This window comes from Moschus berezovskii, chromosome 6 (assembly GCF_049115385.1).
Source record: "Moschus berezovskii isolate FMDL1 chromosome 6, NW_MosBer_1.0, whole genome shotgun sequence".
Classification (NCBI taxonomy): Eukaryota; Metazoa; Chordata; class Mammalia; order Artiodactyla; family Moschidae; genus Moschus; species Moschus berezovskii.
This window is the reverse complement of record NC_142465.1, coordinates 28474724-28497468: the sequence shown is the minus strand read 5'-3', so window position 1 is coordinate 28497468 and position 22745 is coordinate 28474724. Positions and strand designations below refer to the sequence as shown.

General features: G+C 45.8%; 1 protein-coding gene across 9 annotated transcripts in view; it reads left to right on the top strand.

Moving 5' to 3' along the window:
• The window catches only part of TMCC3 (transmembrane and coiled-coil domain family 3), a 285879-nt gene extending 263869 nt beyond the window's left edge, over positions 1 to 22010 (top strand). For 6 of the 9 annotated variants that reach the window (XM_055394538.2, XM_088836865.1, XM_055394544.2 and 3 more), the window contains 3 exons: positions 11822 to 12738; positions 15227 to 15362; positions 20753 to 22010. In XM_055394538.2, the coding sequence (XP_055250513.1) occupies positions 11822 to 12738; positions 15227 to 15362; positions 20753 to 21055 (1356 nt within the window). In that variant the 3' untranslated portion in view covers positions 21056 to 22010. Of the gene's footprint in view, positions 1 to 8101; positions 8521 to 10379; positions 10465 to 11821; positions 12739 to 15226; positions 15363 to 20752 lie in introns of those variants that run through there. The other 3 variants (XM_055394536.2, XM_055394537.2, XM_055394539.2) reach the window with 3 other exon arrangements.
• The last annotated feature ends 735 nt before the right edge of the window (positions 22011 to 22745 follow it).

Below are 22745 nucleotides of genomic sequence, written 5' to 3'. Positions count from 1 at the left end.
TAAGTTATTTTTTGAAGATTTCCATTTAATGCAGTACAAGACTGTTTCCTTACATGCCACCGCAAATGATGGATTGAGTTGAGACGTGGATGAGTTTCGGGCAGACACCTAGTTCTCTGTGACAGTTAGGATGGCAACCACAGGGGAAACTTCACTTAGGAAGAGAGCACATCTCTTGCACACTGTGGGTCTTCAGACAGTCAGTTCAGTCGCTCAGTCATGTCCAACTCTTTGCGACCCCATGAACCACAGCATGCCAGGCCTCCCTGTCCATCACCAACTCCCGGAGTTCACTCAAACTCGTGCCCATCGAGTCGGTGATGCCATCCAGCCATCTCATCCTCTGTCGTCCCCTTCTCCTCCCGCCCCCAATCCTTCCCAGCATCAGAGTCTTTTCCAGTGAGTCAACTCGTCGCATGAGGTGGCCAAAGTATTGGAGTTTCAGCTTTAGCATCAGCCCTTCCAATGAACACCCAGAACTGATCTCCTTTAGAATGGACTGTTTGGATCTCCTTGCAGTCCAGGGGACTCTCAAGAGTCTTCTCCAACACCACAGGGTCTTAGTATCTATCAAATGATAATTGGTCACCTGTATTCCGCTTGGAGCATCAAAGAGCCATGAGACACATTAGTCTCTTCAATATTTGACCTCTTGCATGAATCAAAAGCCCTTAACAGTCCACAGTCCAGTCTGTCTTGAAGACAGTCCAGCAGCACTTCAACTGCAGGTTCTTCTTGATCTCAGATGCAAGCAGCTGAGAGGACGTAAACATGTGGGATGACTGGCTGCCCCAGTTGGCTGTTTGTCAACCATTGATTCACCCAACAGATAACAAGGTCCTGTTGAAGAAGGAATGTGGGCCAGGACACAGGTGGCTTAGGAGACATTCCCTCCTCCTCCAGGCTTGAAGACAGCAGCAGATCAAATGTTACACATGTGCTTGCCAGACCTGGAGAGTATGCACCTGAAGTGCACACTTGCGGGGAGAGCGTAAGGGAACCTGGGCTTTGGCGTGGGGGAGGCTGTGTGAAAGAGACAGTGTTCGGATTAGACCTCAGAAGATACCTTGGGATGGAAGCATGAGAAGTCGTGCTAGGGTGAGGAACCAGCAGGTGTTTAACACGGCGAGTGCGTGAAGCAGTCAGGAGATGACTGGAAGAATGTTGCTGCTGCTGCTGCTGCTAAGTCGCTTCAGTTGGATCCAACTCTGTGCGACCCCATAGACGGCAGCCCACCAGGCTCCCCCGTCCCTCGGATTCTCCAGGAGAGAACACTAGAATGGGTTGCCATTTCCTTCTCCAGTGCATGAAAGTGAAAAGTGAAAGTGAAGTCGCTCAGTTGTGTCTGACTCTTCACGACCCCATGGACCGCAGCTCACCAGGCTCCTCCGTCAGTGGGATTTTCCAGGCAAGAGTACTGGAGTGGGGTGCCATTGCCTTCTCCAGTGCATGAAAGTGAAAAGTGAAAGTGAAGTCACTCAGTCGAGTGGAGTGAACATTAAAGGCTTTAGACTTTGGTACACATGTTGGTTCTGTGTCTTATTAGCTGTAATCACAAATCATGTGATGGCTCCTCACTTCTCAGTCTGTGAAGCGTGGGTAATGGCTCATACTTCATGCGGCTGCGGGGACTCAGAGGAGAGTGTGTATCCAGCGTCATCCTGACTTTAGTGCTGGTGCGTGGATGTGCTCACGGTCACACCACGGATGAGTCTGCTCACAGTCTAGGCTGAGAGGACTCTGATCAAGAATTTTAAAGTCTTCGCTAAAGATTTCACACTTTGGGATCTCGAAAGGGTTTTTGAAAAGGACATGATCTGCTTTATCTTTTAAAAAGGTAATTTTATTCAGCCCAAGGAGGTCAGAGTTTTTATTTTGATTGTCTCATTTGAAGGTCCAGTGTGACTTCAGAGTCAGATGGTTTTTCCATACTACATAAATAGCAAAATGTTGATTGAGTGCACTTTTCATGGACATTAAAGTTTTTTTTAAGTAATGTTATTTATAATTTTTGTGAAACTAAAAGCAGCTTTTTATTTCCAGTTGCTAGTTGGTGATAATACTGCTGGCTTACGTTAGAAAAAATAAAATTGCTCAAAGGAAGTAATTTCCGTATTGCCAAAGGGAAAGAAATGAATCTAGATCAGTTTTCCTTTGCTTCCTCAAAACTTAAGTATGTTATTTCTAAGCCATGTCTGACATCTTGTAATGTTCTGATTCGTTTAAAACAGAATTCTTTACTACACAGATCATCCAGGACCTGTGCCCCTCCTCCAGTATTTGTTATAGGGCCAAAACCAAATTAAACCCATGGCCTGCAGGGAATAATTCAGTTATAAGGCTTAGGTTTGCTTGGGAAAGGTGCTTTAGGGCCTGAGTGTGTTTTCCGGCTCAGTCTTAATATAGCATCTTTTCAAAGGACTTGGACCAAGTTGTGACACTCCTGTGGCTTTCTCTGGGTGCCCTAGGGAAGGGGGAGAGAGGTGACTGTGCCAGTGTGTGAGCTCAGCGTGTTCAGCCACATTCCCCCAGTCACATATGGGAGTGAGAGTCTAGTGTTCATCTCTTGGCAAGATGACACACCCAGCATCATTAAGGTTCACCTACCTCTTTCCACTCAGAGTCAGAATGTGATAGGTAGAGTAGCAATAATATCCAAAAGTTAAAAAAAAGGAAAAGCAAATAGACATTGACAAGCCTAACAGTTGCTCTGAATTTGATTCTCAACGTCCTAGTATCCTAGTATCAAAGGGAAACATGATGGTTGGTGTCTGATGGACACCCCTATCATATTCACTACTGTATCCACCTTATGTGTTGATCCAAGAAGCTGTACTTTTAAGGAATATATTTACATTGGAATACAGTTGATTAACAATACTGTGTTAGTTTCCAGTGTACAGCAGAGTGATTCAGTTGGACACACACATGTATCTATTCTTCTTCAAATTGTTTTCCCATTTAGGTTATTACAGAGTATTGAGCAAGTCCCCTGTGGCATACAGTAAGTCCTTGTTGGTTATCTATTTCATTTTTTTAAGTGCTTTATTTGAAAGTTTTTAAAGATGAGTTCATAAGATTGCAGAGTAAGGTGGGTCCATTGACCATGTGGTCCAGATATCGATATACAGCTAAAGAACCCAAGTTGGAGCTTCCACAGGGATCACACAGCAGCTGAAGGGCAGAGCTGTTATTGTCACACAGCCTTCTGACCCCCAATCAGGTGGTTATCTTTTTCAAGTATAGCAGTGATACATGTCAGTCCAAGACAAATTACTTTCCCTTTTGTGGAGGCCACCTGGAATGAAGAGAGCATAGATTGCAATGAAAAGTACGTTGGGTACATACTCAGGCTGCTGCTTTTAAAAACAGGCATTAGGCCAGATGAGACTTCCAAGGATTCTTCCCTCTTGAGAGTAACTTCTGCTGCAGGTCACTGCCCCTGGTACGAAGTTATCCATCATTGTGGGTCTGAGAGGGAGATGCGTTTCCCTCTCTCACCTTGTTCAGACTGGAGGTGCTGAAAGACACCAGGACACGGCTGGCTTTGTAGTTAGCATTCAGAAGCTTTGCTTAAGTACGTGGCCCTCCCAAGAACACCCACCCTCTGTGTTTTGAGGTAGAGGAGGCAGTGAATAAATGCCCCAGGAAAAGGAGAAGGCTGGGCCCCAGCCTAGCGGGAGGCAGGCTTTCTGCCCCCAGGCTGCCACTCTGGCCACCATTCTGCTCTGCCCACTGGCTCAGGACCTTGGGCCCTGCCTTCTTTTGAGCTGCCTCTGCTTCCTCAGTTCCTGGGAGTGGGTGGTTCTCCTGGAGCAGAACATGGTCCTCCTCCCTCTCCCTCAAGGTGAGTGCTCGGGTCCCTTTCCTGAATCTCTTTCACTGACAGATGCTGCCAGGAACGGACCAGGAATAACCATGCTGGGGACAAATCCCTGAATCTCTCCGAAGTTGTTAGGTTGGTGCCCGGGGCTTCTCACTCACCCCTTCCCTGTTTGTTCTGAGTATAGGAGCTAAAAGCCTCGGTGGCGTTTATTCTGTGTTTAGTGTTAAAACTGGGGCTTCCTGTTTCCCCTTCTTCAAAGCTCCCCATCCCACGTCTCCCCACAAGAAGGAACCATGGTAGTTTCTGCTGCACAGCATCGTGACTCTGGGGTGTGTGTGTGTGTGTGTCCCCCCCAGTCTCTCCCCTCTGGGTCTGCACAGAGCACCGAGCTGAGCTCCCCGTGCTGCACAGAGCTCCCCACTAGCTGTCCGTCTTGCACATGGTAGCATATATGTATATCAGTGCCACTCTGAAAAAAAAGGATAATTTAAAACAAAAGAAACCTCATTAGGAGAAGTCTTTTTAAAAATCCTCTTTAAAAAAAAAGGAACTGTGAACTCTTCCTAAGAAAAAGCAGAGTTCTTGGTGGAGGTGAGGGGCTCACTTCCCTTTCCTGCACTTGCCTGTTTTCGAGGCACTTGGGGCACAGAGACTCCCCGCTCCTGCCAGCAGCACCTTGTCTCCTGTTGCCTCACACACGCCTGCGCTCCCCCGGGACTGCCCTTGAGCCACAGGTGGTTCTCTGCGTAGATTGGTTTTCATCACCGTAGCCTTCCCCTTCTGCTCTTCAAGGCACAGTCTTTTTAAATCTGGCCTCCCCCTCTTTAATCCTTAGATAAATTATAAAGTATACAGTAAATCTTTACCAGATCAGACTGATTTGGTAAGGGATTAGTTTGCGTTAATTGAAAGCTCTTTTGAAGAAATAAGTATTTTTCTGGTACATGTAACTCAAAGTAGGTTACCTACCACTGTTGCCTGGTAGAGGCTTAACAAGAAGATAATTATTTCTAATTACAGTTTTAAGTGTTTGTAAGTGCTTGAAGATATTTGAAGAATTTATTTTTGAGATCTCTGAACACTTTGCCTAATCTCCCTTACACTGTTAATTAGCAGGATCTGTGAATGAAAGATTGAGCTCTCAAAAGGACATGTATTTCAGCCCCAGTTCCAAATGATCCTTGATTCCAGATTTACTTTACCTGCCAATCAAGAAGTAGAAGTTTTGACGCCACAGGTTTTCTTTTGTCAGTGATGCTAAGAGGAAGAGGTGGGGAGAAATTAACCTTTTATGATAAAACTAGTGACTCAATTCCCGTTCTGTACACCGTGAACAGAATGTGCCATTGTTAGATTTGAACTGCGAAAGGAAATGTTCTTTGTCTGAGCAAATTAGAACAAACATTGTACTCAGACAGTTTACTAATAACAGATCCTTTTGGATACCACGTGAACATCTTTCAGATTTTTCATTTCTAGCATATAGTTATGGGAGGGGAAGTGGCCTCCTTCTCGAATATAGGTCTTAAATGTTCTGCATAGGTGTCCCCATGGATGTAGTACTTACATCTTGATAAGGATGCTTATTGACATTCTGAATTATTTTTCCAGTACAGACTGGCTTAGTTGGCAAGAAAACCAAGTGTTTGAGTCCAGGGTCCAGTGATTGGGTTGGTTAGTTGTTCAGTCGCTCAGTTGTGTCCAACTCTTTGCGAGCCCATGGACTGCAGCACACCAGGCTTCCCTGTCCTTTGCTGTCTCCTAGAGTTTGCTCAAACTCATGTCCACTGAGTCAGTGATGACATCCAACCATCTCATCCTCTGTTGCCACCTTCTCCTGTCCTCAATCTCTCCCAGCATCAGGGTCTTTTCCAGTGAGTCTGCTCTTCACATCAGGTGGTTTTTCACATCATGTGGCTAAAGTATTGGAGTTTCAGCTTCAGCATCAGTCCTTTCAATGAATATTCAGGGTTGATTTACTTTAGAATTGACTGTTTTGATCTCCTTGCAATCTATGGGACTCTCAAGAGTCTTCTCCAGCACCACAATTTATGTATTTGTATATTATTCTATTCATATATTTGTGAAGAATATATGAATATATAAACAAATTTAGCATAATGCCTGACTCGTAATAAGAGCACTCAATCATGATTGTCAGGGAAACAGGCTCTGGAGACAGACGGCCTGGATTTCAGTCCTAGTTCTGCTGTTTACTAGGCAATTTACTTCTCAGCATCCAGGTTTCTCATTTGTAAAATGGTAATAACAGTAGAACCGGTCTCAGAGTTTTTAGCCAATAAGATACGACATGTGTCACTAACATGGTATTTTTCCTCCTGGGCATGTGGCAGGATTGAAGTTAGGTAGGGCTAATGCATAAAATTCAGGAAGCCCAGGAGACTTCTAGGGAAGGCTTTAGGAGCCAGTGGACGATTCACCGAGTACCCTGCCCCGCCATGGCCACCAGCAGCATTCCTGATGCAGGGGCTCCACCACAGCCCAGGTCCCTCAGCCTACTCACAGCAGGCTTTTAGCATGAATGAGAGATAAGCCTTTCCCTGTTTCTTAAGCCCCTAGAATTTTGATGTTAGTGGTTACCCCCAGCAAAGCCTAACACATTCTGACCAGCACACCGGAGGAACGGCCCTGATGCTACACGGAAAGTCAGATTTCGGCTGAAATGAGTAATAGTACAAAATGTCAGCTGTGTTGGCTTGGCCACCTAGGCCACGGAGACCCTGAAAACCTTTGGATCCTGAACCTGCAGCTCCCTTGTGGGTGTGTCTATAAAACCACCCTGGTGTGTGCTCTGACATACGACGGGCCTGGGCAGTGACCGCCAGTTTGCAGGACCTGACCCTTTCCTTATATGACCGAGCTCCAGCAGCTCTTCTGCAAGCAGAGGCTCGTCGTTTTGGCCTCAGGGCTCAGGTGGTGGTTGTTATCTGTTGTCCTGGCTCTCATCTCTCTGCCCCTGCAGCTTCTGGCCCCTCTGTGACCCCGGAGCCCCAGGCTCTCTTGCCTCAAGTCCATGCCGGCCTGCGTCCACTGGAACCCACACTGCCTTCCAGTCCTCTTGGTTGGATAGTGTGCCTCTGCTCGGCTGTGCTGCTCTCTTTGTTCATATGTCTCTGAGCTTTAGCGGATACACATGCGATGTCCTGGGGGACAGCACTCTTTTGAAGCCTGAGCAATGTGTTTGAGCAACACTGGTAATTGCTGAGATGTGCCTGGCATCCCAGTGAGGAAGGTGAGCTCCCAGGGGTAATTGTGCTGGAGGCTTGGGTTGGAGCAGAGATGATTCAGTGTCAGGTTTTGACGTGTGTCCAGGGCTTAAAGCTTTTCGTTAGCCTTTGTTCCAGAACACTGAGGAGACAGTGGAAATGTTACTGCTGCCGGAAGGAAAACATTATTAGGAATGGCTTTTCACCAGAATGCTGGTGGTCTGCTTTCATGTAAGGTAATGATAGACAAATCATTCCAAGAGAACTGAAGCTTAGCAGTCATTTTTAAAACCAGCGTCTTTTCTACCAAAATGGTAATTTGGGTTCCTTATTTTTTAAAAATTGGAAGATACAAAAGCATCGTAAAAAGAATGACTCCTCCTAACCCCGCAGGACAGAGATAACCACTGTCAGCACTTTGGAGCTTGTATTTCTTTTAGTTTTTACATAGGTACATTTGTAAATAACATAGGGATGATAAACAATAGTACATCTTATTGAAACCAAAATGGTTCATTTCTGTGCCAGGAAGTCTTTCATGCAAATTAGCTCATTTATTCCTCACAACTCTTCAAAGAATCACTATCTCCATTTTACAGAAGAGGAAGCTGAAGCTCAGAGAGGCTAAGTCATTTTTCCAGGGCCACACAGCTCGCAAGAACAGTGTCAAGATAGAAACCAAATCAGTCTTTCTTTCAAGCCCAGGGTGTTGACTATCCCGTGTCACCCTCTCACACAGTCAAGATAGCTTGGAGTACACGTCAGGGAGTTGCTCAGTGTAGCTCTGAGTTGTCTGGTTCTGTCTCCTCCTTCTATAGATAAGGAAATCAAAGACCACACAGGTGATTAGGTGAAAACACACGGGTGGTGAATGCCGATGCCAGCACCGGAGCGCATGTGCCCTGACCCACCTGGTCCCCAGAGCTCATTGGCTCTGGGTGAGCTGTGGACCTTAATCCTCCTCCCTGGGCCCCAGCCCTGAAACAGCTGCGTTTGTACCATGACCTCAGTGCCAAGTCTGATATGGTGGCTGGAGGACTCACTCAGCTTTCTTCCAGCCAGTACCTGCAGCCCCAGCTTGAGGTCAGGGATTGTATGGGTTTGCTGACTCTTAATTATCTCGCAGAGCCTGGGCTATAAAAGGCTGAGGCCTGCAGCCCAGCACAAGTTTAAGCTCTTCACCCACATCAGAAGTTTCTAAGATTTGCAAGCCAGCAGAAAGAGTCGTTGACTGAGCTTTAGACACAGTTGCTATCCTCCATCTGGACTCTCGAGGACGTGCCAGGCATTGTTGTAACTTTAAAGTGAGCCAGAAGTCAGCCAGCCGTCTGAGTGCAAACATTCTTGTGTACGCGCCTTGTGAGGGAACCAGGCCAGTGCCCTGAGACACCAGGGCTGGGTAGGCAGCTGCTGTGGGGCTGAGAATTGAAGAGGAACAGGTGATGACTTCTTGCTGTGTTTGGTAAGGTAAGGATTAAGAGCCCCCGTATCCTCCAAGGTGTGGTGGACTTCTTAACAGGACTGTCAAGCAGAGTTTTGATTTCTTTAAAAAAACGGGATCTGATTTTATCTGAGTGACAGGAGCCTTCCTCCTTATGACTTCCATGATGAGGCGCAAAAACGACAAGAGGACCACATGATATATTAGCCAGAACAAATGTGTGCTCTTAGAAGCAAGGCTCGGGGTTACCTCTGGAGGTGGGGATGATGTTGTTGTTACTGACAGGGGTGCAGGGGAGCTTGTGTTTTTGTTTTTTTTTTTTAACTGAGTCCTGGTTACACTAGGCTTAGAGTTTGTGAAAATTCGAGTTTTATTCTTTTCAAATACGCTCTTTTCTGTGTGTAAATTAAGCTTAAAGTTTAGAAGTCCTTGTTTTTATTTGTGCTTCATGTTGCACGTTGATACTTAGAAAAATCTGATCAGTTGAATCAGGTTGAAATGATGTAAAAATTACTACCTAGGTATTAAGAAAGAGTCTTCACCTGAAATTGTTGGTCTGTCTGGACAGAACTTCTAAGGACATTTTTTTATTCTCTTCAAATGTATCTTATAGTTTTATTTACTTGTTTATTGGCTGCACTGGGTATTTCTTGTGGTACACAAGCTCAGTGGTTGTGGCCCAGGGGCTTGGTTACCCCATGGTATCTGGGGTCTCAGTTCCCTGACCAGGGATTGAACCTGCATCCCTCGCATTGCAAAGTGGGTTCTTAGCCACTGGACCACCAGGGACGTCCCTTCAAATATATCTTAAATCAGGGGTCCCCATCCTTTTTGGCATCAGGGACCGGTTTTTGGAGGAGGACATTTTCCAGGCCTGGGATGTGGGGGGGGGCGGGGGTCGGGATGGTTTCAGGATGATTCAAACCCATTACATTTATTATATTTATTGTGCACTTTAATTATTATATCAGCTCTACCTCAGATCATCAGGCATTAGATCCTGGAGGTTGGGGACCCCTGTCTGAATGACTTCAGTGTAGATTCTTCCGGAATAAAGAATGAGGTTACTTTAGTTCAGCAAACATGTAATTGACAACCTCTTGTGAAGCAGGGACAGAGTTCGCTCTAGGGCTGGGGGCGGTTGCGACACCACCTTTCCCCTGGAGGAGCGGGTGAGTACTCAAAGGCAGAGTAAAGTGAAGCAGGAGCTCTACAGAGGATCACTGGAAGGACAGGCAGCTTTCTGACAGGACAAGGAAAAGCTTCAGAGGAAAAAGTGGCATTTGAAATGCATCATAAAGAATATACTGAATTTTGGTCAACAGAAGTGGGTATGTAGCTGCCATTGAAAATACCGTGCATATGAGGAAATCCATAGAGGATGCATACACATTCTGGGAACTTTGGTTTATATGGTTCACTTAAGATGATTGACATTCATCAGGTGCATGGTGGAGGACTGACAGATAAGCTGGACCCCTAACAGTGGCCAGGTTGTATTAAATAAAGTGAGAGGCATTAGAGAGCCAAAGAGATTTTCTCAGAAGTAGAACAGCATGATGAGATGGACTATCTTAAGTGAAACTGAATTTCTAACCTCGCAATTACACTGTTATTAACTCTGTTTGCCCAAAGTAAACATTTCCTCAGTTTAGTGCATCCTTTGTTTCTGTAATTTGAGCCTATTCCTGTTTGGATCCTTGGGATGAGCCATAGGTGCTTGGCTTCCTTGAACTTCCTGTGGTCATCTCTTCAGGACTTGAAGGTGATCATTATGTACCTTCTTTAGTTCCTACACCTGCCCTTCCCCCTTGACCAGGTGAAGTCACAGTTGCTTTATCCTTTTTTACAGTCTTGTAGTGATCTGGCATTTAATTCCTTCCAGCCTTTCCTATGTGATGCTCCTCTGCCAAAGAAAGCAACCAGGATCTCTTACAGCCAAGTCGTGTGTGGAGAGAGGGGGCCGAGAAGTAAGTTGAGAAACTTTTTTTAAGTTGTGAAGGAGGTCCACTGACCCACTGACCTGGGCTTGTGTCCCCCTGGGCCACTGGGCTACCTCCATGGAAAAAGCACTGGGTAGGGTTTTGCATATGGCGAAGTGTTAATGCTCAGTATTGGAAACAGTCCATATTGGAGCCTGAGTCACTTGTCAGTATGAGGTCTGTTATCGTCATAGCAGTTTTCGGCTGTGTCAGCCTCTTCTCCCGTTAAAAAAAAAAAGCTAACTTGAGCTGAACATTATCTTGTCTCCCATCCCATCTCCCAAGACTCCCAAGTTATTCTTCTAATCAAAAGATGGTCAACTTTACAAATAAGATACTTCAGCTTAGAGCCTAACTATTTTTGTTCAGAGACTGTGTTCAGATGCTGTAAAGACTTGTGTTTAGTCCTCTGGGGACAAGAGTGTCCTGACGTGTAAAGAGGACCAGAGGCAGGGTGTGTTGGATTCAAATCCTGGCTCTTTAAGTCTCTGTTTCTACGTGTTATGTGGATATAGCATGTTGTTTGCCTGGTGTGATGGTGAGGCCCAGACAAGACCAACCCTCTGATCATCCAGTGCCTGCCTTGCGGACCCCATCTGCCTGTCCCTGTTAGAGCAGAATCTAGTCAGCTCCCCTGGCCAGGTGCTCAGTGATGCAGTTCTTTCCTCCTGGTGACCCTTGAGCGAGAAAGCTGTTTCACTTGGACTTAGTGTTGTCACTGTTAATGTCTATGATCACTCTGGTTGTGGTTTGGATTATTTGTTTCCACATCTAAATATTGCTGTTGTATTACTCAGTTAATCTTGTACCATCTTGTTCTATCACATCTGTTTAATGGTTCCATTAAGAAAATGATTCTTGTGTTGACGAATGTACCTACTGGAACTTTGCTTTCTTTTTTATTTTTATTTTTCTGTCCTTCTGTTAAATGATTGAGCTCTGAATTGAGTGCATTTCCCACAATGGTGAAGTTCACTGTGAATGGGGCACGGCAGGCATTCCACTGACCTGGGCACTTTGTGAAACCATGAGGACTGATAACATCATCGCATGATGGATTTTCTACCCTGGCAACAAATGCTTACCATCTAATCAGACAGAACATTGGATGTCCTGGTAGAGCTGAATCTCATCGTCCCTGTACATTAGTGCAGGAAGGAGTTGGGTTGTCCTTCATTCAACTTGAGAGGATAGTAGAGAGTTTTTATCTGGCGAATACTTGCAGTTTGAAAATCTGGGGCATAAAGTATGTCTGTTGTGTGTGTACAGGGTCGGTCACAGTGACCCTCTCTTGGACTTCCAATCTAATAGTGCTTCCCACCCCGCTACCCTCTATCTCCTCCAGGTAGAACGTCATGACATGAATACCCTAAGCCTCCCCTTGAACATCCGCAGAGGCGGGTCAGACACCAACCTCAACTTCGATGTACCGGATGGCATCCTGGACTTCCACAAGGTCAAACTCAGTGCGGACAGCCTGAGACAGAAAATCCTCAAGGTCACAGAGCAGATAAAAATCGAGCAAACGTCCCGTGATGGGAACGTGGCAGAGTATCTGAAGCTGGTCAACAGCGCCGACAAGCAGCAGGCTGGCCGCATCAAGCAGGTCTTCGAGAAGAAGAACCAGAAGTCAGCTCACTCCATCGCCCAGCTGCAGAAGAAGTTAGAGCAGTACCACCGGAAGCTCCGGGAGCTCGAGCAGAACGGGGCCCTCCGGAGCGCCAAGGACACCGCCAAGGACAACCTGAAGGATATCCCGCCCTCTCTGAAGGATGCCCAGGCCAAGTCTCGCACTGCCCCCCACAGCCTGGAGAGCAGCAAGTCGGGCATGCCGGGGGTGGCCCTCACCCCTCCCGTGTTTGTCTTCAACAAGTCCAGAGAGTTCGCCAACCTTATCCGGAATAAGTTCGGCAGCGCGGACAACATTGCCCACCTGAAGAACTCCTTGGAGGAGTTCCGGCCCGAGGCCAGCGCCCGGGCCTACGGGGGCAGTGCCACCATCGTGAACAAGCCCAAATACGGCAGTGACGACGAGTGCTCGAGCGGCACGTCGGGCTCTGCGGACAGCAACGGGAACCAGTCATTCGCCGCTGCAGGCTCGGGCACGCTGGACAGCCAGAGCAAGCTCACGGCCATCCTGGAGGAGCTCCGGGAGATCAAGGACACCCAGGCACAGCTGGCCGAGGACATCGAGGCCCTCAAGGTGCAGTTCAAGAGGGAGTACGGCTTCATCTCTCAGACACTGCAAGAGGAGAGATACAGGTATTTCAGGCTCTTAGGAGCTTGCGTTTCTAAGATTGGTGAGATTGTTTGAAAGTGATGTGCTAATGGTTGTATTTTTTTTTATGTGAATGTGGGTCAGAAGGCATTTAGGAACCAAGAGTTCCTTTGGTACTTTGCAATTCTAAATATTGTAATTTGCGACTTGAAGCCCGACAGCTTAGAGAAAGACATCATGCATGTCTGTTAAAATATCACCATATAGTCAGTGACTCACATGCATATTGAGCTCCTGATTCAGTAGACAGCTGTTACAAGATATCGGTATACTGATTTCAAGATCTGTATTTGGTTCCCCCTGTAATAACTGTCAAGTAGAAAAACAAATTCACGGTCCAGCAAGGTAACTTTTATTTGGTACATAAATCTCAAAGTCTTTATATAATGTATTTTTTTGTGAGATTACATTTTGCTTATTAATAAACCTTTCACCCTAAATGAAAACCTTTCAAAAGGAATCTTAAAAATTCAAATCTTGTGGATTATATTAGCTAATTTTTAAATTCAAGTGTTATATATGGTTGGCTTTTTGATGCCTCCAACTTAAAAAGTGTACATGCCCAAATATGAGGTGATTTTCTACCATTTTCCCAGTAAAAATATCCCCCCATCAGGTTTTTTTGTCAAATGAATGTTAACTTCTAAAAATATAGATGAAACAGTGAATGCCTGTTACATATTATAAGATTTAAATTTTAAATTTAGTTTACATGTTGTTTTATATCTGATATATGATCTTATGTGAGTGTTAATTTAGAGATGTCGCTTTTTCAGCTCTTATATCTTATGAAACAATTTTTAAAAAACTTTCTGTGTACATCTTTGACTTTGGATTCTTTGTCACATAAGAACTATTTTTGAGTCAGTTTTTCTAAATAATATTGACTCATTCCATTCAGGTAGTTTGGGATACAGCTCCATGTGGGTCCAAATTTTATTTCAAGTCACAAATATCCATTCAAACAGTTTTGGTTCTCATTTTGTTACATAGCTGTGTGTGCGATGCTCCTGATTTAGTCTCTCACTACGGTGCTCGCTTTAGGAGATCTTTATTTTATGTTGGAGCATAGCTGATTTATGATCCTGTGTTAGTTCCAGTTGTACGGCAAAGTGATCGTTCTGCACGTACATGTATCTATTCTTTTTCAGCTTCTTTCCCCGTTTAGGCTTTTACAGAGTATTGAGTAGAGTTCCCTGTGCCATACAGTAGGTCCTTATCTATGTTATATATAGCAGCGTGTCCATGTCAGTGTCAAACTCCTAATTTATCCCTCCCCTACCTTTTCCCTTTGACAGTCATCAGTTTTCTAAGTCTGTGAGTCTGTTTCTGTTTTTTAAATAAGTTCATTTGCATCTTTTTTTAAAGATTCCACATATAAGCGATATCACATGATGCTTGTCTCTGTCTGACTTATCTGACTGAGTGTGATAATGTCTAGGTCCATCCGTGTTGCTGCAAGTGGCAGCATTTCCTTCTTTTTTGTGGCTGAGTAGCATCCCATTGTCAGTGTGTACCACGTCTTTATTCATCTGTTAAGAGATCTTTAAAAGGCTTGCTTACAGATACCAACATTGAGCAGCTACAAGGTCCCACCTGAGAATGATCACTAAATCTGCATTAAAGTGTTTTGTTTTTTAATGATTTTTTCAAGTGACCTATATGAAGTGTCTAAAACTGGCATTACTCAAAAGTCATCCAGGCTAATGCATCTTCCCCAAATAGTGCTTCCTGTTTCAAGATAAACATTATATAAGTTTTCAGATATAAGATATAAGATAAAATTCCCCTTCTCTGAGGGGAATGGGCATTGGGAATAAGAATCTTTGTGCTTCTCTGACTTTAGATTTGAAATTTTCGAACTGCCACCTGTTAAGCCATCTTGGATTTGTAACAAGCTGAATTTTTTTTATTGGCACTTAAGAACTGAGACATGTATTCACCATCACCATGTACACTGGGAAATCAGCGGAATTGGCTCCAACATAGAAACTGGTCCTTTCTTTATGGCCTCTCTGGTGCATGAGAGCTGTGGCGATGAACTGCCAGGCCCTGAGGGTCAAAAGAGGGAGAAGCACCAGGATGCCAGCGGGTCCTTGCCTTGAGCGGGGTTCCTGACCGCCCTGTCTCCTGACCAGCCCAATGAGGAGCCAGCGAGGTCTGTGCTGTTGTCCTCACAGCCAGCAAAGTGCTGGTGTGACGTGGGTAGAAAAGCCCAATTCGGTTTGCGTGAACCCTCAGTAGTGAGGACAGAGTTAAGACTGCAGAGACCAGTCCTTTCTGCAGCTAGAGTTCAGCGTTATCCAAAAGCATGTCCCCTACAGCTAGACTTATTCTTGGAAGCTCAGTCTGCCTGGATGAGAACAAGCCACAGGGCAGTGGTGACAGTGGGCACAAAGGATGTCACTTTCTAAGTGCTGTCCGTACACTTTTGAAATGTCACGCTCAGAATCGATTCATCTCTTTACAAAGGTACGAGCGACTGGAGGACCAGCTCCACGACCTCACGGACCTGCATCAGCACGAGACGGCAAACCTGAAGCAGGAGCTAGCCAGCATCGAGGAGAAGGTGGCCTACCAGGCCTACGAGCGCTCGCGGGACATCCAGGTGCCTTTCTTCCCCCCACCAGAGCTCATGCGGGCTCTTCCCAGCCGTTCATTCATTTAAGAAACCAATACATTACACGCAAGCCTGGAAGAATTTCTGGCATGAGGGGCAAACATTGAATCTTTACCCTGTTGACCCCAGTAGCTCATGTTATAGACTTTAAGCTACAGTCTGTTTGCTTTCTGCCTAAATTAGTTAACAGTTATTTTTTTACCTATCCCAGGCCTATTACCTATACTCTACTCTCCCCAGCATCACCATGTTTTCACAAATTTTAAAACATGAGACGAACTTTGCCTTCAACATGCTTGCTTAGGTGAGAAATCAACAGGAACACAGCTGCCAGTGGGCTCAAGACAACATGAACGAGGGCCAAGTTACATGATTATAGGCTCTGAAAGCCTCAGAAATTCAAGCCCACACCTGTGGGGCAGGGGCCACAAAGTGATCAGACCCTGGATTGCAGTCCCAGCTGTTTACCAGCTACCTGGTCCTGAGCAAGCTTTAAGTTTCTTTGCTTATCTGTGAAATAATAGCTTTCATATTTGTGGGAATTTCAAGCACTTGAGTACATACTCTGTGGCAGGCACTGTCAGAGCACTTTAGATGTCTGCATGCCCACTTGTTTCCGTTTGCTCCTGTTACTGTCCCCATTTCTCAGATGTAGAGACCAAGGCACAGAGACCTTGTTCAAGGTCTTACAAGTAGCTCTTGAGAAATGAATCTGAAGTAAAGTCCTGGAGAAGGTGGGTTTTGAAGGGGTGTATGGGATCCCAGTGGATGGAGGAAAATGGATCAGTATAAACAAAGGCACGTTCTAGTGGTAATGTGCTACTAATGCTGTCATGGTGCTTCCCTGGTGGCTCAGATGGTAAGGAATCCGCCTGCAACGCAGGAGACCTGGGTTCGATCCCTGGCTCAGGAAGATCCCCTAGAGGAAGAAATGGGAACCCACTCTAGTATTCTTGCCTGGGAAATCCCATGGACAGAGGGGCCTGGTGGGCTACAGTCCACAGGATTGCAGAAGAGTCAGACACGACTGAGCAAGTGAACAACAACAGCGCTGCCGTGAAGCAGCCCTAGGCTTCTTGAGCTCCTTTTTGGGGGTTCCAGAGGGTCTCCTTCCCCCCTACCCAGTTTCTATTCAGATATAATTTTCATACAACAGTATTAAAGTATACAATATAATGATTTCATATGTGTACGTATTGCAAAAATATCACTACAATAAATTAACATTCATCACCTCACATAGTTACAAATTTGTTCTCTTGTGATGAGAACTTTTAAGGTCTACCCTCAGCAACTTTCAAATATGCAGTACAACGTTGTTAACTATAGCGACCAAGCTGTACATTGCATTCCCCAAGGTTGTTTCATCTTACGACTGAAAGTTTGTGCTTTTGACCCTCTTCACCCGTTTCACCTCCCTTCCCCATTTAGATTCTACAGTGTTTGGTGTCTGTCTGACTCATTTCACTTAGCGTTCATACCCTGTAGGTCCAACCATGTTGCAAATGGCATTGTTTTCTTCTTTCTCGTGGCTGCACAGTATGCCTGAGTGTGTGTGTGTACCAGATTTTTCTTATTGGTCCATCAGTGGACTCTTGAGTTGTTTCTGTGTATTGGCTATTGTCAGTACTGCTATAATAAATGTGAGGGTGTGAATTTCTCTTCTAGATGTTAACGTCATGTCCCTCTGGTATGTACACAGAAGTGGGATTTGTGGATCATAAGGTAGTTCTATTGGTGATTTTCTGAGGAAGCTCTATACTGTTTTCCATAGTGGCTGCAGTGATTTACATTCCCATAGATTGCCTTTTTTAAGAAAAGAAAACAAAGAGTACTATCCAAGTCATGCTCAGCTTCAGTCTTACAAATGCTCTTTGTAGGCATGGTTATTTTCTCCAACCCCACTTTACAAGGGGCTGAAACACAGATTTCAGTCCACAGTGTGTGAGCCGGTCTCAGCTGTCCATGTTTCCTCCTTCCTGTCAAGGGCTGAGCCTGTGCTAGTGCCCGTTGTCTACTTGGACGATGCTGGGAGCCAAAGGAAGCATCAGACTTGTTTGCCTCTGAGGACCTTGGTGCAGAAGACACCAAGCGGATTTCTGCTCTGGGCCAGGAGACTGGACTTTACTGCTGACTGGTGTGAAAGATGTGAACCCGTTTAAATGTGACATGTGGCCAGGCAAACAGCACAATCTGTTTTATTAGGGCATGCTGTTTAGCGTACATCTGGGATTCCACTGACTTATATCTAAATATTATATATGGTTTGCTTATTTAGGGGATTGTTTGGGTTTATATTGTTACTCTGTTTTTTAAAGAGATATACTTTAGAGATGAAAGGGGTAAGATGAGGGGGGTGAACTTCAGAGAGAGCTTAAAAATTCAGATTTCACTTTACCATTTTCTAGTTTTACCTGTAGCTCAGCAGTGCAAAGGAGATGTCCGTGTGAGTGACTGGAGGGCCTTTCTTGTTAGAATCTTGCCTCTGTCTCTTACTGTGACCCTGCACAAGTCAATGCTATGCCTTAGCTGTCTCATCTGTAAAATGGAAGTATTAACGAGCTCTACCTCGAAAGTCTGTCAGAAGGATTAAATGGGGTAAGATAGATAAAATACTTACATCTTTACCTGACACATTATCAGACAAAAAACAGATGCTGGTCAGTTTTATATTTAGTGTGTGTGAGTAGTTATATTTCTTGGGGCTTTGGTGACTGGGCCTGCTCAGCTTCCTCTTTCCTGTCTCTTTTGTGCTTATGGGCGGGGTTATACAAGGTGATGGAATAGTATAGATGAGGGTGACTCTTGCCTATTAGGATACAAAGCTTTTGTTGTTCTTTTAAAGAGCAAATGAGTTTTTTTAACCCTGAATTCGAAATGAAAAGTTTAAAGATAATCCTGTCCTTTGTCCTTATCCCCAATAAATTTAGTACTTACTTTGGCCCACTATTTAATTCTTAGTGGGTGCTGTGACCAAAATTCCTTACAGTTGACTGCTTAATTTTCTTGACCTTTTCTTTTGGCTAAAAATTTGACAGAAGTTCTAAGGCAGTTTTTAGAATCAATCTATTCTGTATATGTAAATCATCTCCCCAATCACAGGTGAATGCATTTACCTAAAATGGTGATCTTTTGTCCTGTTCCATCACTAGTTCCATGCCATGCCTAAAACAGAGGATGCTGTCTGTGGACCTAAGCATTTTAAAAGAATACATGATTTGGGGGGCCCTTTGCCTGTTGCTATAGTAAGTCAGCATTGCTTAGACTGTGAGGATCTGAAGAAGTTTTACCTTCTTTGTCAGTAACATGTGTGATGAGAGTTACTATAGTAACAGAGAACCCTTGACCCATAGAGTATGTTCACAGAAAGGAGAGTAAATCAATGTTGGCGCCATTATGCTTGTTTAAAATCTGAAAACATGACTGGATTTTAATTGAGAAAACATATATTGGGAAATGAGTTGGAAAATAGGCTGGTGAACTAAATAGGTCAGTGGACTGCCTCCACTCAGGTCTGTTTCTCTTGGGAGGTCTGTGTTTCTTTTCTTTTTCAAGCCTCGTATCCCCTTACTGGCATTTAGTCTCTGGAGCGTGCAGCCAGCTTGTGCCTCCTGCTGGAGATGACAGTGCAGTGCAGGTATGGTCCCCTGGTTAGGGAGGAGGCCCGGAGAAGGGCTTGACAGTCTGGTGGGCCCAGGAATGCTTTCCTTAGGATGTGACCATCAGCATGGGACCTGAAAGATGGAGCAGGGTGGTGTGCGGGGAGGCAAGCCTTTTAGGCACAGCACAGCACATGTGCAAAGGCCCTGAACATGGTCCTTTTCAGCACTTTATAAAACCAGTGTGGCCAGAACACAGTGATCGCAGGGAGGAAGAGGGCTTATGTGTTAAGGTAAACTTGGCAGGAGAGAGTGGCTGGGCCTGGGCCACGTTAAATATTTAAAAGGTTCTACAAGAAAGAGCCATACCAGATACACTTCTTTCAGAGATCACCTGGCTGCTGTGTGGAAGTGGATTCATGAGGTTGAGGATGGAGCAGATGTGCAGATAAATGAGTGTAAAGTTACCACAGGCAGAGACCCTGGTGGTTTAGGTGGGGGGTTACTGTGGGAGGCGAGAGGAATGGACCAGTTGAGATCAATACCAGACGTTGTGTGGGTGGGGCTGGATCATGAGAAGGGCGTCAGGGAATGCCCTTCATGCTTCTCATGTGAGAATTTGGTTCACCAAGTGCTATTTTCTGAGAAAAGGAACTGGAAGGGAAACAGGGTTGATGGCAGGAGTGAGGATGGTGAGGACATGTATACAGAACTGGCCACATTGCATTTGAGGTGCTTCTGAGAAGCTCTGATGGAGATGTCAGGGCCTCCCTGGTGGCTCAGTGGTAAAGAACCTGCCTGCCAGCGCAGGAGATACAAGGGACATGGGTTCAATAACCTGGGTCAGGAAAATCCCCTGGAGAAGGAAATTGCACCCCATTCCAGTATTCTTGCCTAGGAAATCCCATGGACAGAGGAGCCTGGTGAGTTACAGCCTATGGGGTCACAAAAGAGTCAGACACGACTTAGTGACTAAACAGCATATATGATGGAAATGTCAGGGACTCATGTAGACACACAACTTGGTCTCAGAAGAGACAGCTGGGCTGGAGATGTACTTGGAGTACAAGTAATGAAAGCTTGGCGAGGCCGAGACCTAGGGAGAAGGCGTGGCCTCGGGTAGGGCCCGGGGACGCGGCGCTCAGAGAGCAGCCACGAGAGCCCCGCGGTCCATGGCCCTGCCTCTCCCGCTGTCCTCCATGCTCTGCAGCGATGCGCACAGACTCTGAGCATGGCGTGAGGACCAGCAGTTGGAGATGCCACTTCCTTTCTGGAGGAAGTCCTCTGTCACAAAACAGGAGCCCACCCCCTCCCCTGGTTTGTCCCTGAGGGTTCCACCAGATGCCAGTATGTTATGTACTTTATTCTAAATATAGGCAGAGTCAAAATACCTAACCGTGGGACTTCCCTGGTGATCCAGTGGTTAAGACCCTGCGCCTCCAGTGCAGGGGGCATGGATTCGATCCCTGGTCAGGAAACTAAGATCCCACATGCTGTGCAGTGCGGCCCAAAACCAAAATACCTGCCCGTAATTCCTTATTCATGATATTTCACAGTTGTAGATACATGCTCGTTCTATCCATGAATAGCAGGATAAGGCGAGCCCTGGGATTCTTGTCTGACACCTCTGTCTGTCATCACCACCATCATCATCATCAGCGTTGCTGTGAAGCTGCCCCAGCAGCAGTGTCCTGAGCGGGGCGGCCCTGTGCACGTCCTGGCTCACGCTCCCATGTTGCCCCAACAGCGTTTGATCCTCGCTCTCCCTCTCGCCCACAGGAAGCCCTGGAGTCCTGCCAGACTCGCATCTCTAAGCTGGAGCTCCACCAGCAGGAGCAGCAGGCCCTGCAGACGGACACGGTGAACGCCAAAGTCCTGCTGGGCAAGTGCATCAACGTCGTCCTAGCCTTCATGACCGTCATCTTGGTATGCGTGTCCACCGTCGCCAGGTTCATCTCGCCCATGATGAAGAGCCGCTTCCACATCCTCGGCACCTTCTTCGCTGTGACTCTCTTTGCGATATTTTGTAAAAACTGGGACCACATTCTGTGTGCCATAGAAAGGATAATAATACCAAGATGAAGTCTCCAGTTCCTGGCCTCACATCCTTTCAAGTTTTTATTTTAAAGAAAACTCTGTGCATACTACCAAACTTTAAAATGAACATTTGTGCCGACGGACGAATTCAAGGACCAGGGCTGCGCGTTGTAAATAACTACGCTCTCGTCACTCAGTGGCACTCGCCAGCTGGGTCCCTGTGTGTGGTTACCGTGAATCTGTTTCCAGGCTCTCCCCACCTTGCTCACTGCCTTAATCAGCCCTGGTTTCCTGCCCACCTGCCCAGCTCAGCATGGTCAGACTCTGGTTATCAAGCACTCGGTGTAATCAGTGACCCAGAAGGGAGAAGAGAGATTTTCAGTCTGTCTTAAGTCTCTGTCAATCTTGGCTTCACCGTTGCTACGGTTACATTTCCCCTGGAGTCCTGTAAGCAGTGAAGATATGGCAGGGCTTGGTGAGGGGAAGAAGCTCAGACGGTGACCCTGTGAGCCTGTGGGGCCTGTGAAAGCACTGTAGATGCCGTGTAATCTGTCCCACTGTCCACTGCTGACCATCTGTCCTCTGTGTGCTCAGTGTCCACCGTGGCCAACTGTGTGTGACTCTCTGTCCCATGGGAATCTTACGGTTCACCTGTTGGTCCATCAAAAGTCTAACCTGGGTGTTCCCTTGCTCTTTAAATGGTAAGACGTGAGGATTATGAACGGGTCTTGCCTTCTTACACCCAGGGAGCCACAGTCCTGGTTCCACCTTCACTGACTGTCGAACGCACCACCGTCCAGGCATACGGAGATGCTCCCCAGTCCGTCTTCAAACTGTGTCTTTAACTGAGGTCCGAAAAGCACTGTATTTGTGTTCCAGCAAATTTTCACTGTGATCAGCCCCTCTCAGGAGGTATCTCGTTTTCTGTGATTCATTTTATTCAGTCTGTGAGGGCTGGCAAAGTGTACTCAGTAAATAAAACAGGCTGCTCACGTTTCAAGTTTCCTTTTTTTTTTTCTCTCTCTCTTCAATAATGGACAACAGGATCATAGTTTCTAAAGCTAAAGTGCCCTGAAGTGGGAACACTGGGAAAAGGGAAGAAAATAGGATATGTGGTTTAAGGGATAGCGTGTAGACCAGTGGGTGCAGGTGACCTGGGTAAGATTGAGAGGGTCCTTGTCAGACCCTGAAAGACCTGCAAAAATAAAATAGATCTGGTGCCTGAGCCATGGTTGCCCTCTGTCTTTTAGGATAAGTTCTAAGGGAGTAGATGGAGCGGTCACACTTCTGCTGAGGTGAGAGCATGCAGAAGTCAACATCTTTGGCCAATTTGGGGGATGTCATTTACTCTCTTGAGCCCAGATGATACTGCCTTTTAAATCTGTTTCTCTGTCACAAAAAAAGAAGCTCTAGAAGATGTTAATGGAAACTGGTTCATCCCCTCCTACAACCAGCTGTTTTGTTATCCGAAGACAAAAGGAAGAGTGTTAGTGTACAGTATCTTCCAGAAAACATCAAATGAGCCGTATTTAAATTTTAAGTGCAATATTTTTGCAAATAGGGCTTTCCTTGTGGCTCAGTGGAAAAGAATCTGCCTGCAGTACAGTAGTCGCAGGAGATGCAGGTTTTATCCCTGGGTCAGGAAAAACCCCTGGAGGAGGGCATGGCAACCCACCCCAGTATTCTTTCCTGGAGAATCCCATGGACAGAGAAGCCTGGCGGACTACAGTCCATA